The sequence below is a fragment of the Penaeus japonicus genome, unplaced genomic scaffold, assembly GCF_977035675.1.
Source record: "Penaeus japonicus unplaced genomic scaffold, GWHDUDI00000001_assembly GWHDUDI00000040, whole genome shotgun sequence".
NCBI lineage: Eukaryota > Metazoa > Arthropoda > Malacostraca > Decapoda > Penaeidae > Penaeus > Penaeus japonicus.
Genome location: NW_028234442.1, coordinates 5,871,343 through 5,886,342, shown reverse-complemented (window position 1 = coordinate 5,886,342; position 15,000 = coordinate 5,871,343). Strand labels below are relative to the sequence as shown.

At 42.8% G+C, this 15,000-nt stretch overlaps 1 protein-coding gene across 1 annotated transcript in view; it reads right to left on the bottom strand.

Moving 5' to 3' along the window:
* Window positions 1-15,000, bottom strand: part of bmm (brummer) — a gene marked incomplete in the record, with an annotated part of 31,155 nt that overhangs the window by 422 nt on the left and 15,733 nt on the right. The window contains 10 exon segments of the mRNA XM_043030297.2: window positions 1-988; window positions 1,424-1,496; window positions 2,129-2,297; window positions 2,706-3,024; window positions 3,297-3,354; window positions 3,973-4,139; window positions 5,201-5,376; window positions 6,340-6,408; window positions 7,463-7,660; window positions 10,863-11,051. The exon segment at window positions 1-988 is cut by the window's left edge and continues 422 nt beyond it. Coding sequence (XP_042886231.2) covers window positions 910-988; window positions 1,424-1,496; window positions 2,129-2,297; window positions 2,706-3,024; window positions 3,297-3,354; window positions 3,973-4,139; window positions 5,201-5,376; window positions 6,340-6,408; window positions 7,463-7,660; window positions 10,863-11,051 — 1,497 coding nt within the window.

Here is a 15,000-nt window from a genome sequence, read left to right as displayed (position 1 = left end):
TTCCACGCACAAAGAAAAAAAGAGGAATAAAAAGAACAAGTCCCTGCGATAATCACCAGAATCTGATAAAGCTTATAATAATTTCTCTCTCTCTAAGAAAAAAAAAAATTGATAATCAATAATGATAAAATAGAAAAAAAAATTATATACACATGAAAAATGCAGACGTACAAAATCTCATTTTGTATCCTTAGCTTGTACAATATTTACAGAGAAAAATGTATACAAAATACAATATACAATAGACTATTCTCCAACATTCTTATACAATATACAGAAAGAAAAAAATAATTATTAGTATCAACCTCTTTAAAAAGTTGATTCTAAGGATGAATGTCTCGTAGCAAGACATATGTACATATACACAGCACACACACATTTGGCACTAAGAGTCTTGGAAAGCAAAGAGGGCTCTCGTGGAACAACTGAACGACCAAATGGATGAATGAATGAATGAATGAATGAATGAGAGAACTACCGAACGAGGGATTGGCCAAGCAATCGGACATCTGAAAACCAATCAAACAAATGACTGTATGAATGAATGATACCCACAGAACGAGAAAATGGCTTGGCAACTGGACACCTGAACGACCAACTGACCAAATGACTGTATGAATGAATAATACCTACATAACAAAAAAATGACTTGGCAATTTGACACCTGAATGACCAATTAACCAACTGATTGGATTGAGACCCACATGACGAGAAAATAGCTAAGCAATTGGACACCTGGATGACCAATTAACCAAGCATCTGATTGGATGATTGAGAGAACTACCGGACGCGAGAACGGCCAAACCACTGGACACCCGAACGACAGACCAGCTGCGAGACCACTAACATAGAGAGCTCGAGTGCAATACTCCTTCTTCGGCAGAGATGATTCCGACTCTAGCAACGTCCTCACTCTATGATGGCATATGACGGTCGTCGCTTGGGCGAAGAGGAGTAGATCTGGTCGGATTCTGGCTGTCTCATGTCCCTAGGGAGGAAAGAAAGAGAGGACGTGATAGGCGGATTATTTTTTTCCCCGGGACATTTTGATACAACCCTAATATATTGTTAAGTTGCACAATGTAATAAATAATAGTCATAATAATAATGATAGTGATACTAGTATTGATGATGATGATGATGATGATGATGATGATGATGATGATGATGATGATGATGATGGTTATAAAAATAATTATGATGGTGTTAATGATAATGATAATAGTAATAGTAATAATAATTGCTATTATACTGATATTAATCATTATAATAATAATAAAAAATTATAAAGCCAATCATAATAACAATAATGATAAACTCTCAAGGACACTAGAATCACCTTAAACGACTCTATATCTCCATTGCTTGTAAAATGGCGACACACCTCAGAACACCGAACCCTGAAGGAAAAATCCCAACTCACCTGTGCCCGTGTTCCGACTCCGTGTCTGAAGGGATTGACATGCTTAGACCTCCCTCATGATAGCCTTCGGATCCTGCGCAGGATGGGGAACAGGATGTATGTTGGTAGGAGGCGTGCGGGGAAAAGGGAAGAGAGAGAGAGAAGGAGACTTGGATTAGTTTTGAGAAAGCCAACTTCCATTTATGGAGTGAAGGATTAAAGCGTGGTAGAGATGCGACTTATGTTAAGGAAATCTAGTAGTAACAAAATAGTTAGAGATGGTTATTTTAGTCTTTTCTTAAATATATGTATATATGTATGTATATATTCTTTAAAAATATAAATACTGTAAAATAAACATTAAAAATTAAAAATGTATTCAAAAGGAAAGAATCAGCAGAATGTCCCCAGCATGTTAAATTAAAAGTTAAGTTATTTGGTTATAAAGCATGAAAATCACACCTGTGCAAAAATAAAGTTTTTGTGTTTTATTGTCTATTTAGGAAATTGAGTTCCGTCTTTTTTTTTTTTTTTCATTGGTTTCATTATAAACAATTTAGATAAAACATCATGTCCTATCAGATAAAATACTTAAAATAATGTTATTGTTTCTTTTTGTTTCTTTGTGATTTATTTTAAAAGTTTAAACCCTAAAATGAAAATCATGCAGTCTCCCTTTAAAAAGCCCTAGCAAAACGGCACCCCAAACGGCACTCTCTGACTTACCTATAGAGTCATTCCTACTCCTTTGAGACCAGTGAGGTAAGTGACGTTCCTGGCTCTCGGAGTGCCACGTCTCGGAATCAATTTCGATACCCCCGTAGCTGTCATCGTGTGGGCCCCCTCCGTTACCCCCATCTGCCTCAGTCATGTCAAAGATCTCTGTGACGCGAACCTGTCAAAGAAGAGGAGGCAAGATGTTAGAAGGGGGGGGGAGGAGGAAGCAGTTGATTATCGATGACCTTTTTTTTCCTTTTTTTTCTTTTTCCTTTTCTTTTTAAGCTCTTTGTGGAATGCATTAAAGCAAGATGGTGGAGTGTTGTCTCTTCTCTAAATAGTAATAGTGAGATATATATAATTGCTATTCTACATTCTAGGGAAAAGTAGTCTTATCAATTCTTATCACTATTTATCTCTACTTTTAGATTATTTTTCTTTTACTTATAAACTTTTCCTATCTGTTGCCACTCCATTGTGCTTATTACTTAGGTTACCAAAAGTTATGTCTCAGTATAATAAAAATAGTATTATATTGACTGCTATAATAAGAAAAACAAAACAGCAAGCGCTAAATCTCCAGTACCTCATTATTATCATCGAGGTAGTAATAAGCCATGAGAGCCTCCTGGTGTGTTGTCACATCGAGAATCTGCTCGAAGGCGTCGTCACTCATGACAGCCGTCGTGGAGCCAGGGATGGCAGCTTCCACCTCCTCTGGATCCGTGAGGTCGTTGATGGACGGACGGCGCGACACGGCTCTCGAGACAGCCCTAGAGGCAGCGCGGGAGGCCATGCGAGAGCCAGGGCGCGACATGGACCGCACAGCACAGCGGAGGGCAACCTGCGACAGGGCCTCCGACTCTAAAACCATCGCATCGTTGTGGCTGTCTGGGACGCCTTCCCTGTGGAGTCGCGGGGAGGGAGAGAGGAGAGGGGAGGAAGGTGTTAAAGAGGCTTTTTTTTTTCTTCTCTTTTCGGAAGAATTTGGGAATTTAATCTCCTCCAGTGCATGAGATATTAATTTGGAATTTCCATGTTGCTTTTGCTTATAAATTCTTCAGATTTCTTTCATGGGAACATTAATGACATTAAATCATGAGATCACATTTAAATTCTACTTCAGGGAAACCACAAGACGACCACTAATCGTACGAGCAACATCGAGATCACTTACAAATCGTCGAGGTCCAGCGTGAAGTCGAAGTTGTGCCGATTGTGGAGCTCTGTGTCGCCTGTGGAAATATAGCACATGTCACACACTCTGGCATGTTATCGGTTAAATGACATTATTAGATAAATAATCACCATTATTCTTTTTTTCCCAAAAATACTATAAAAATCATATAATTGCATTACAATAATCATTCAATCACAAGGACATTAACCCATCCACGACGGGGGAATTCTAGCCTTGAATGTCCCTTTTGAATGGCTGGCACAATACTGTGCCGCCCGGCCACTGGGCTTTTGAATGAGCGGTACAGTACTGTACCACCCGTCCAGAGTGGGTTAACATAACCAAAAGCTCGCTTTTTCCCTTTATCCCTCTTCCACCAAATATATAAAATCAAAATAGATCTATTCCCTCAAAACAAAACATAACAACAATAAATAAATGGATTTATAGATATATATAAATATAAATAAATAAATAAATATCTGAATAGGTATGTGAATCAATCAATCAATTATTCAACATATAAATAAATAAATAGATAGATAAATATATAAATACATAGATAAATAAATAAATACCTACATACATCAATAAATAGATACCCCCATAGACAAAAAAGCCTCAAAAATGATAAATGATAGACAAAATAAAGAAATCGTGAAGCATCACCCACCTGAGAACTCTGTGATGGCCAGCTGGCAGGAGAACTTGCTGTCGTGGTGATGGTGGTGGTGGTACAGGTTGGACTTGGTGGTGGCCTGCATGAGGGCCTGTACCAGGTCGATGATCTGCTTGCCGAGAGTCTTGAGGTCGCTTGCACTGGGGGTCGAGCCCATGAACCTGGTGTGGGGTCAGGGAGGAGGAGGAGGGGAGAGAGAGAGAGAAAGGGTATGAGTGAGTGTGGGTTTGAGAATATATTTTAAAATGAAATAAAATCATTGGAATTAATTTCTGTATTTCACTGAGCTATATAAACATTATATACTGCATAATATCTATATTTTTGTGTGAAATAAAGATATATCAACAAACCATCGAAAATACTTTCACACATCACCACTGACATAACTTGTAGTATACATCTTGTCTGAACCATTCCCTATTTAAATTTACTTGCACTAACAACCTATTCAATTTTTCAACCACTAGCTACAGACCATTTACTTCTTAACATCTGCAATATCTGACAAACCACAAAAAAATCATACCATGCTATATCCACAGCATTACATCCCATATGAATTCCATACCCAATCACAAACCATGAGCAATCATAAGCCGCAACCATAAACCACAAAGACCACAACCTGTCATAAACCAAAACTAACTGGAGGGACACAACCATGTACGATATTTACCAAACCTCAATAAACATACTTAATCAAAACCATACCATACTACTAATAATTAAATTGACTTGGATTATCGGCCATAAAACATGTACTAAATCCCCAAAGAGACCATTGATAAACTAGCTTTGTCAAAACTTATTTGAGGAAGGTAGCATATGTGAAGGTTTTATGCACCATAGAAATCTTTTACATGTTATAAACAATATATCATAACTAATTGCAAAAACAATGCTATTAACATGTTACAAAACACTGTTTAGACTACCATTTACCATTGGATTTCAGACCATATCATAAACCATGAAAATTAATTAATTATCATGCCCGCAGTTGTTTGAGGAATCTAACATACCATAAAAAAATCATAAATAAAAAAGATATATATGAAGGAGATAAAGAGATATATACCAAAAAGATAAACGCATCAACCCAAAAATCATCTACAGAATCTACTAAAACAATAAAAATAAAAAAACTCAACCAATTCTTTTATCAATAAATAAACTAAGAAAAAACACAGACCACCACACACACGGCCCTGCAACTCACTTGAGGAACGCCGCGTACGCGATGTCTATGGGCAGGATGTACGGCAGCGTGAGGACCGACAGCAGCTTCATGGACCTGTGTTTGAAGACCCAGTTCATGAGTCCTTGGTTGGCCTTGTTGATGGCGTCCTGCAGGATGCATCCCACGGCCTCGGGGAGCTGATCTAGGATGGCTTCCTGGAAGAGAGAGACAGAGAGAAGAATGAGTCAGGGAGGCCGTGAGGGAGAAAGGGAAGGAGAGAGGGAGGGAGAGAAAGAGAGAGGGAGGGAGGGAGTGAGTGAGTGAGTGAGTGAGTGAGTGAGTGAGTGAGTGAGTGAGTGAGTGAGTGAGTGAGTGAGTGAGTGAGTGAGTGAGTGAGTGAGTGAGTGAGTGAGGGAGGGAGAGAGGGAGAGAGGGAGTAAGGGAGGGAGGGAGGGAAGAGAGGAGAGAGTCAGGGAGGAAGGAGAGAGGGAGAGAGAGAGAGAGAGAGAGAGGGAGAGAGAGAGAGAGAGAGAGAGAGAGAGAGAGAGAGGAGGGAAGAGGTAAGGAGAGGGAGAGGAGGGAGGAGGTAGGGAGAGGGAGAGGAGGGAGGGGGAAGGGAGAGGGAGAGGAGGGAGGGGGAAGGGAGGAGGAGAAGAGGGAGGAGGGAGGGAGGGAGGGGGGGAGGGGGGAGGAGGGAGGAGAGAGGAGAGAGGGGAGAGGAGAGAGGAGAGAGGAGAGAAGAGAGAGAGGAGAGGAGAGGGAGAAGGAGAGAGGAGAGAGAGAGGAGAGGGGAGAGAGAAGGAGAGAGGAGAGAAAGAGAGGAGAGACGAGAGAAAGAGGGGAGAGACGAGAGAGAGACGAGAGAGAGAGAGGAGGAGAGGGGGAGGAGGAGAGAAGAGAGAGAAGGAGGAAGAGAGAGAAGAGGGGAAGAGAGGGAGAGAGGGGGGGAGAGGAGAGGGAAGGAGAGAGAGAGAGAGAGAGAGAGAGAGAGAGAGAGAGAGAGAGAGAGAGAGAGAGAGAGAGAGAGAGAGAGAGAGAGAGAGAGAGAGAGAGAGAGAGAGGAAGGGAGAAAGAGACAAGTGAGACAGGAGAAATTGCAAGACAATACAACCAAGTCTACGTAGCTACCCAGAGACATGTAAATAAAGAACAAACTTGTCAAAAATTGCAATTCTTACATTGCGTTGTCTGCTGCAATCAAGGCAGTCCATGTCGTGTAGGCTTAAGTGTGTATCTTCATGGGTTTCCTGAAAAAGTATCGGAGATCAGATGCCTTGACGATGAATATAATCCACAGGGAAGCATTCGTCGGACTAATTTTCATCGTGACCCAGTCTGGTTTTGTGTATTACCTACGTGACCTTACAAAATACTGATCGTACAATGATGACCAAAAGTACCACCCTTTCTATCTTTTGTTATTGTACTATAGCACTGACCCTGTACATGAAAAACCCTTAAAATGCATTTTCTACAGTAAATTAAGGTTTCTCCAAAATGACTATTATTACTACACTTGGATATTCGTGCACATGTTGTGTGTGTTGGGGTGAAGGTTGGTACTTCTGGCTATCAGTGCATAATCTGAGTTCTAGATGTTTGGATTTTAACCCACACAGGACGGGTGGTACAGCATGTGTACCGCGCATTCAAAAGCCCAGTGGCCGGGCGGCACAGTATTGTGCCAGCCATTCAATTGATTTAGGCCTAATAATTCGAACGCCCCAGCATTTGGACATTCAAGGCTAGAATTCCCCCGTCGTGGATGGGTTAATTATAGTATTGTTACTGCTAATACATAACAGTAAGATGGCAAAAAATGGCAAGAATGAGAAGCATTTGGAACAACTAATATCAATGTCATAACCACTGAAAAAGAATTCATCAATGTATCACTTTATCTATTATCATTTAACAAACATTATTCATCCAACTTTTGAGTCCTTTTTATAATCTATTATTTCATCAGGGAACTTGCTAACCTATCAACACCAGTTTGTGGCTTGTAGTTTGTATTAAATGGGTTACCTGAAGTTTATTTTCAAAGGGAAGTGATCAATATTATGATGTTCTTTTGTGTGGAATAATTGTTGCAGTTACATATTTAGAAAGATAACTGCCTCTTTGATGGATATGTAGACACTTATGTATCAAATAAATACATAAATATAAATGTACACACACACACACACACACACACACACACACACACACACACACACACACACACACACACACACACACACACACACACACACACACACACACACACACACACACACACTTCTTAACCCTACTTACTGTCAGATTGAAGCGCGACTGAACAGCCAAGCATCGCGTGCAATTGATGAGGTTATTCCGTTGCAAGAAGTCGAGAGCATCATTGAATCCCTGTTGACACATCTTGCTCAGTACCTCAGGGGGGGGAGGGAAGAGGATCCGAGCAAACCGATATAGGTTCTCCTTACTCAGTTCTATGCTGGTGTTTGCGAGGCTGACCTGTAGGGTACGGAGGATTGTGTCAGTCGAAGTCGTGGTAAATTTGAGCTTCATTTCTTATAATATTTTGGCTAAAATGTATTTGAATATTGGACTGGTACTGTTATTATTAAAATATCATTAGTGTTAGTTTACTTTAATCAAGATTTTCATATCTAAAAATTAATCTATTAGGAAATAACATTCTTGAAAATCTTTAAATCTTACTTAACAAAAGCATAATAAAAAATTAGATCTAGAAACAATTCTTCAAAATCCTTTTAGATTTGATATTAATTCCAACAATTCTTTAATGACTACATCACTACTATCAAAATTCTAATCTCCATTCCCTCATACAGCTATAAAATACCACCATCTCTACAGAAACAGAAAAGATTAAATATTAACATTACTACTTTACTATCTCATCATGACCTCTATACCAGCAAACCTATAGTCAGGTGATAGAGAAGACAAAACAAATAATAATAATAATAAACATAACAAGAAATGAACATGATCAAGAAGAGGAAGGTTTCAAGCAAGTTTTATCCAATATGCAATTTGACTGGTACAGGTGCTTCAAAAAGTTCTTCCAACCCGGAGTCACTTTGCAATTAGTCACAGTAGTAGCTTATTTATGAATTAATTGGTATTTGAATTGTAAAATCGGAGTGGTGGGTGTGTATGCTAGATGTCATAATAGCATGCAATATCATGCTAATGGCAGACTTATTTGAAAGATTACTAGATTACTGGGAGTATGGGAACTCTTTATGGCAACTGTACCTTCACTGAGTCTATAGGAAAGTCTACATGTAAAACAAGCAAGATAAATTTTGCTTAAATGCTGTCCATTTGATTTAGTATAGATGTAGCAGGGAGAGCAAAAGAGAGATAAAGGTGGGAGGGATAGAGAAAAAGAAAATAGCATTTTTTTTTTTTTTTTTCAAGAAGAGAAAAGAAAAGCATAAACACACATACACATAATCCAAGCAGAAGCAAGCAAGCCATGAAAAAAACTACAAAGTTTATTATAATACCAATGAGTAAATACCTGTGATTTTAATCACCATATATCAACACAAACAAAATACAAATATAAACAAATACAACTACACAAACACAAACACACAAACACAAACACACACACACACACAAACACATACACACACACACACAAACACAAACACACACACACACACAAACACATACACACACACAAACACAAGCACACACACAAACACAAGCACACACACACAAAAACACACAAACACAAACACAAACACAAACACAAACACACACACAAACACAAACACACACACAAACACAAACATAAACACACACAAACAAACAAACAAACAAACACACATCGATTTTCCTCCACGTGGTCTTTAATGACGTCACATCACGAGGTTAAATCCCTCAACCTTGCCATAAAGCTGGATTACGCATCTGACACGTGTTTCAGTCATTCAGAGAAGGAATAAATTTTTTCTAGTTCTTTTAAATAGTATTTTTTTTAATCACTTTTATGGAGTAAGTTAAAAACATGTTTTGTAGGGTATAGAAAGACACCGTTAATGAGGAGGAGGATGGGGGGGGGGGGGTGGGGGGAGGGGGGGGGGGGGAGGGGAGGGGGGAGGGGGAGGGGAGGGGGGGGGGGGGAAGGGGGAGGGGAGTGGGGAGGGGGAGGAGAGGGGGAGGGGGAGGAGAGTGGGGAGAGGAAGGGGGAGGGGGAGGAGGAGGAGGAGGAGGAGGGAGAGGAGGAGGAGGAGGAGGAAGAGGAAGAAGGAGGGGGGGAGAGGAAGAAGAAGAGAAAGATAGAGAAGAGGAGGGAGAAGAGGAAGAGGAGAGAAGGAGGAGAAAGAAGAAGAGAGAGGAGGGTGGAGGAGGAGGAGGAAAAGGAGAGAGAAAGAGAAAGAGAGAGAGAGAGAGGAAGAGAGGAGAGAGGAGAAAGGAGAGTGGGAGAGAGGGGAGGAGAGAGAGAGGGAGAGAGGAGAGAGAGAGAGAGAGGAGAGAGAGTGAGAGAGAGAGGGGGGGAGAGAGAGAGAGAGAGAGAGAGAGAAAGAGAGAAAGAGAAAGAGAGAGAGAGAGAGAGAGAGAGAGAGAGAGAGAGAGAGAGAGAGAGAGAGAGAGAGAGAGAGAGAGAGAGAGAGAATCAAATGGACTCATAGTTAAACCAACATGATCATAACCCATGCACAGAAAAAACATGAACCCACACAAACCCAAACAAACAGACAACAAAAACAGTAAAAAGTAAACTAATATACCCCCCACACAAAAAAAAAATAAATAATAATAATAATAATAATAATGAAAAACATATTATCAACAACAATCATAAATCATAAAGCTTCATCCACATAAACCACATACCCACATAGAGCCCATTATATATGCCCCCCCCACCCATACCCCTACCCGTACCCACCGTGAATCCCTTATCTAACCTGCCCCAACCCATACCCTTATCTCCCCTCCCCCCCTTCAGATTCTCCCCCACCTCTCTTATCTCCCCTACCTTTGACTTTCTCCGCCCCCCTTTGAATTCCCCCTATTCCTCCCCTTCCTTCTCCCCTCCTTACCTCTCTCCTTCCCCCTACCCTTATCCTCTCCACTGCTTCCCTTACTCTCCTTCTCCTCCCCACTACTTTCCCTACCCCTTTCCCCTTATTCCCCTTACCTACCCCTTTCCCCCATCCCCCTCACTTACCCACCCCTTATCCCTCCTCCTCCCCCTCCCTCACTCCACCCCACACCTCCCCCTCTTCTCCCCCTACCCCTCCCACACCCCAATCCCCTCCCTCCTTCCATCCCTCCCTCCCTCCTCCCAGCACTTCCCCTTCTTATCCCCCACCACCCCAATCACCCACCCACCCTAATCTCCCCCCTGCCACTATCCCCCTTAATCATTATCCCCCTCCCCCTTCCCTTATCCTCCCCCCACCCTTATCCCCCTCCCCTCTCCCTTATCCTCCCCCCTTACTTTTCCTACCCCTTTCCCCCTTATCCCCCTTACCTCCCCCTCTCCCTTATCCTCCCCCCACCCTAACCCCCCTCTCCCTCACCCTTATCCTCCCCCTCCCCCCATCCTTATCCCCTCCCCCACCCCAACCCCCCTTCCCTCCCCCCTTCCCAATCCCCCACCCCAATCACTCACTCACCCACCCTCCCCCTTTACCCCTTCCCTTTCCCAACCCCAATCTGCCCGCACCGTGATGAGCCCGGCCGTGTTGTCCTTGGGGCAGATGTCGGCCTCCCCGCAGAAGGGCGCCACCGTCACCGTAAGGGCGTCCACCTCAGGCAGGTTGTCGGTGAAGCCCCCGTCGATGTAGCGGACGCCGCCCACCCGCGGACACGCCCACCCGCTGAAGCCGGGGATGAAGGCGGAGCAGAGGAGGGCCTGTGGGTTGGTTGGTTGGTGGTTGGTAGGTTGATGGAGTGGGTGGGTTGGGGTGTGATTGGCGGAGCAGAGGAGGGCCTGTGGGTTGGTGGTGATGGAGTGGGTGGGTTTAGGTGTGGGGTGGGTTAGGTTGGGTGTGATTGGTGGGTTGGTGGGGTTGGGTGATGGAGTGAGTTAAGTTGGGTGTGATTGGTTGGTTGATGGAGTGGGTGGGATGATGGAGTGGATTGGGTTGGTTGTGATTGGTGGGTAGTTGGGCTGAGGGTGGCTGATGGGTGGGTTGGTGGACTGAACGAGGTGGGAGGGGGCTGGATACTTAGGGGAAGAAAGGGGTGTGAGATGTCTTTGTCTTTCGAGATAAGTTTCCAATTTTCCTTTCGTTTTATACTCACTCTCCCACACTAACTCACTCACTCACTCACTCACTCACTCACTCGCACTCGCACTCGCACTCGCACTCACTCTTTCTCGTCCTTCAATTTCGATCTTTCGCTCGTCGCTTGTTTCCTGTTAATTAACGGAAATCTTTCCCGTTGCGAATCTACGACGAATTCTACGCCTGAGAGAATACTGCGCTACGGCCGGCGAGGGAAGGCGAGGGGGACCGAGTAAAAGAAGAGAAGGGAGGAGAAGGGAGGAGGAAGAGAGGGAGAAGGAGGGGGAGGAGGAGAGAAGGGGGGGAGGAGAGGAGGAGGAAGACGAGAGGAGGAGGGAGGGAGAGAGAAGGAGGAAGGGGAGAGAAGAAGAAGAAGGGGGAGGGAGGAAAGTAGAGAGAGGAGGCGGGAGAGGGGGAAGGGAGGGGAGGAGGGAGTAGGAAGAGAAGTGGGGAGAGGGAGGGAGAGAGAGAAAGAAAGCGAGGAAGAAGACGTAGATGAGGAAGTAGGAACAAAAAAGAGAATGAGGCAGAGTGGGAACAAGAGAAAGCGGAATAAAATATTAAAAAGAAAAGCAATAAATAGGTTGAAAACGAGCAGTTACAAAAAATAACATCTCAAACCAAGTGAAAACGAAATCCCGAAAAAAGAAAACGTATTCCTAAAAAAAAAAAAAGAAAACCGAATCCCGAAAACAAATCGAACTTCTCTCGATGACAAATAGGAAAATCAATTCCCTAAATGAAAAAGAAAACATAATCCCCAAAACAGGGAGACCGGGATCCCTAGAATAAAAACGGGACTCCAGAAAAAAAGAAAACGGAACCCCAAATAATGAAAACGAAATCCTAGAAAAGAAAACGGAACCCTAAATGAGTAAGAAAATAGAACCCTTAAAGAGGACCCCCCCAAAATGGAAGAAAGTTAAACTCTACATAAAGAAAACGGCATCCCTAAGAAGAAAAAAAAATATCAGAATTCCCGCCGAAACAGAAAACGGAACCCCAAAGGAAACGGACTTTCCGCCAAAGCCCGAACGAGTTCCGAACGTGTCCCGAACGAGTCTCGAACGTGTCCCAAACGAGTCTCGAACGAGTTCCGAACGTGTCCCGAACATATCCCGGACGTCGCGTACCGAATAGAGGAGCTCGGGGCGGTCGTGCGGGCAGATGTGCGCCCCGCCGGCAAAGGGGCTGACGGAGATGGTGCGGTGGTCGAGGCGAGGCAGGTTGTCGCTGCAGAAGCCGTCCACGTAGCGCACGCCGCCCACGGTGGGGGGCAGCCACCCGCTCACGCCGGGGATGAAGCACGAGCATAGTAACGACTGGGTGCGGTTCGTGAGTTGGGCGGGTGGTTTTTGGTGGTCGGTTCGGTTGTCGTTTGGTTAGTGAGTGTTTTTTTATTGTTTGGGTGGTTAGTGTTTTTTGTTGTTGTTGTTGTTTGGTTGGTGAGTGTTTTTTGGTTGTGGTTTCGGTTGGGTTAATTTAGTTGGTTGAGTAGGTTTTGGTTGTGGTTTTGGGTGTTTGGTTGTGGAGCATAGTTGGTTGGTGTGTGTGTGTTTTGTGGTTAGTGGTAATTTGGGTGTTTGGGTTTGTTTGTTTGTTTGTTTCCGATCCATGAGAGCATGCAAAAATAAAGAGAGAAAAAGAACAAGATTAAGTAAAACGCTTACAAATAAGGAGGAGCGAGAAGGGGAGAGGGGGAGGAAAGAGAAAGAGAGAGAGAGAGAGAGAGAGAGAGAGAGAGAGAGAGAGAGAGAGAGAGAGAGAGAGAGAGAGAGAAACAGATAAACAACGAGAAAAAAACATATAAACAGAGAAAGAAACAGACAAACAAAGAAACAGGGACAGAAAAAAAAATTGAGAGAGACAGAGAAAGAAAGAAAGAGCGAGAAGAGAAACGGAGAAAGAATAAATAAGGAAGAAGGAAAAAATAATAATGTCGCATATCCGAGTGTATGTACATCCGTTTCTACCACACTGTCGCTCAAAACAAAGAGCATAGGTAGGGCTTCCTAACCTTTCTCTCGTAGAACCAGAAATAGAACCGAGATAAAAAATAAAAAAAAAAGTGTAGTAACAGTTCAAAAAAAAACCGAGCTCCTGTAATTGCCTATCGAGGTCACGTGACAATATCGTAAGAAAACAAATAAGGCCTTTATGACCTCTTGACCTCCCTGCACTTGACCCGACTTGACCTGCGATCTGAGAAATGGTGACCGGATTTGACCTGCGTCGGAGAAATTGTGCAAACACTCGAGTGGCTTTTCGCTGTAAGCTCTTTCAATTTGCTCTTTCGAAACTTCTAGAAGTTTAGCTGGGTTAAGAATGGAAAATGTTAATAAAAATAAAATGAAAGAAATAGGAAGATTCCAAGAATCGTGCAATATCAGCTGTGCATGCAATGCAATAAAAAGCGGGAGTAGAGAAGGGGAAAAAATATAATTAATATATAAATAGAGGTTCGAATATGTAATCTCACCCTCTACCGAAGAAGAATACCTATAAGATAATAAACCTAAGTAGAAAAAAACACATGCAAAAAAAAAGAAAAAAATCTAAAGTAAGTACCTATCACAAAAAAATCATGCAAAAAGAGAGAGAAAAAAGCAATCGTTTAAAAAAAATCATGCACAAAAAACCGCCGTCCGCGCTAAGACCAAGACAAAGACCTGCATGAAATTGACATTGGCGTCCCGCGGGCAAATGTCCGACTCGCCGCAGAAGGGGCTGACGGTGACTGTGTTATCATCGAGAACCGGTAAGTTGTCGCTAAATCCGCCGTCGATGTAGCGGATTCCCCGGTAGGAAACTGGGAGCCAACCGCTAAAACCGGGGATGAAGGCGGAACACAAGATAGCCTGTGGGGAGGGGGGTGGGTGGGCAGAAGAGAAGAAAGAGAGGGAGGTGGGTGAGTATTTTAACCTTAGCGAAGTCGGTTGTTGAATGAAATGCCTGCAGGGAAAGTGGTACTGGTTGTTGTGGGAAACTGGGAATGAGTATCTGAAAAAATGCCGTGAATTGGGTATTTGGTTGTTGAAATGCCTGAATGAGGTTGTGGCTGGTTGCTCTACTAACTGAGTTTTTGAATAACTGAAAAAAGGGATTATTCATGATTGGCTGTTTCGGGATTAGTAAGTTACGAGTGTATATGGCTGGCCTTCTGAGACGGTTGGTGAAATCTTGATGTCTGATTGGCTGATGTTGAGAAGGAAATGGCAGTCTTTGATTGGTTTTTCAGATACCCGAGCCTGTGATTGGCTGTTGAGGAAATTACACAAGTTTTGAATTGCTAACGGAAATATTTGAATTTTGCGATTCGTTGTTTAAAAGATTATCAAAGGCTATAGCTGCTGGTTGAAAGGTTGTGTCATAATGTGATGTGTTGAAAAAAAAATATTGTTGATGGCATAATCTACTTTCGAGATTAAGTAATAATTATCCGAGTGTCTGGTTGATCTGATAATCTGATTACACGAGACCTTAATTGCTCATAGAAATAATTACCGAAGCCTTGATTTGTAACTTGAGGAACTGTTTGAGGAACATATCTAATTGTTCAAAAAGGTGAAGGAA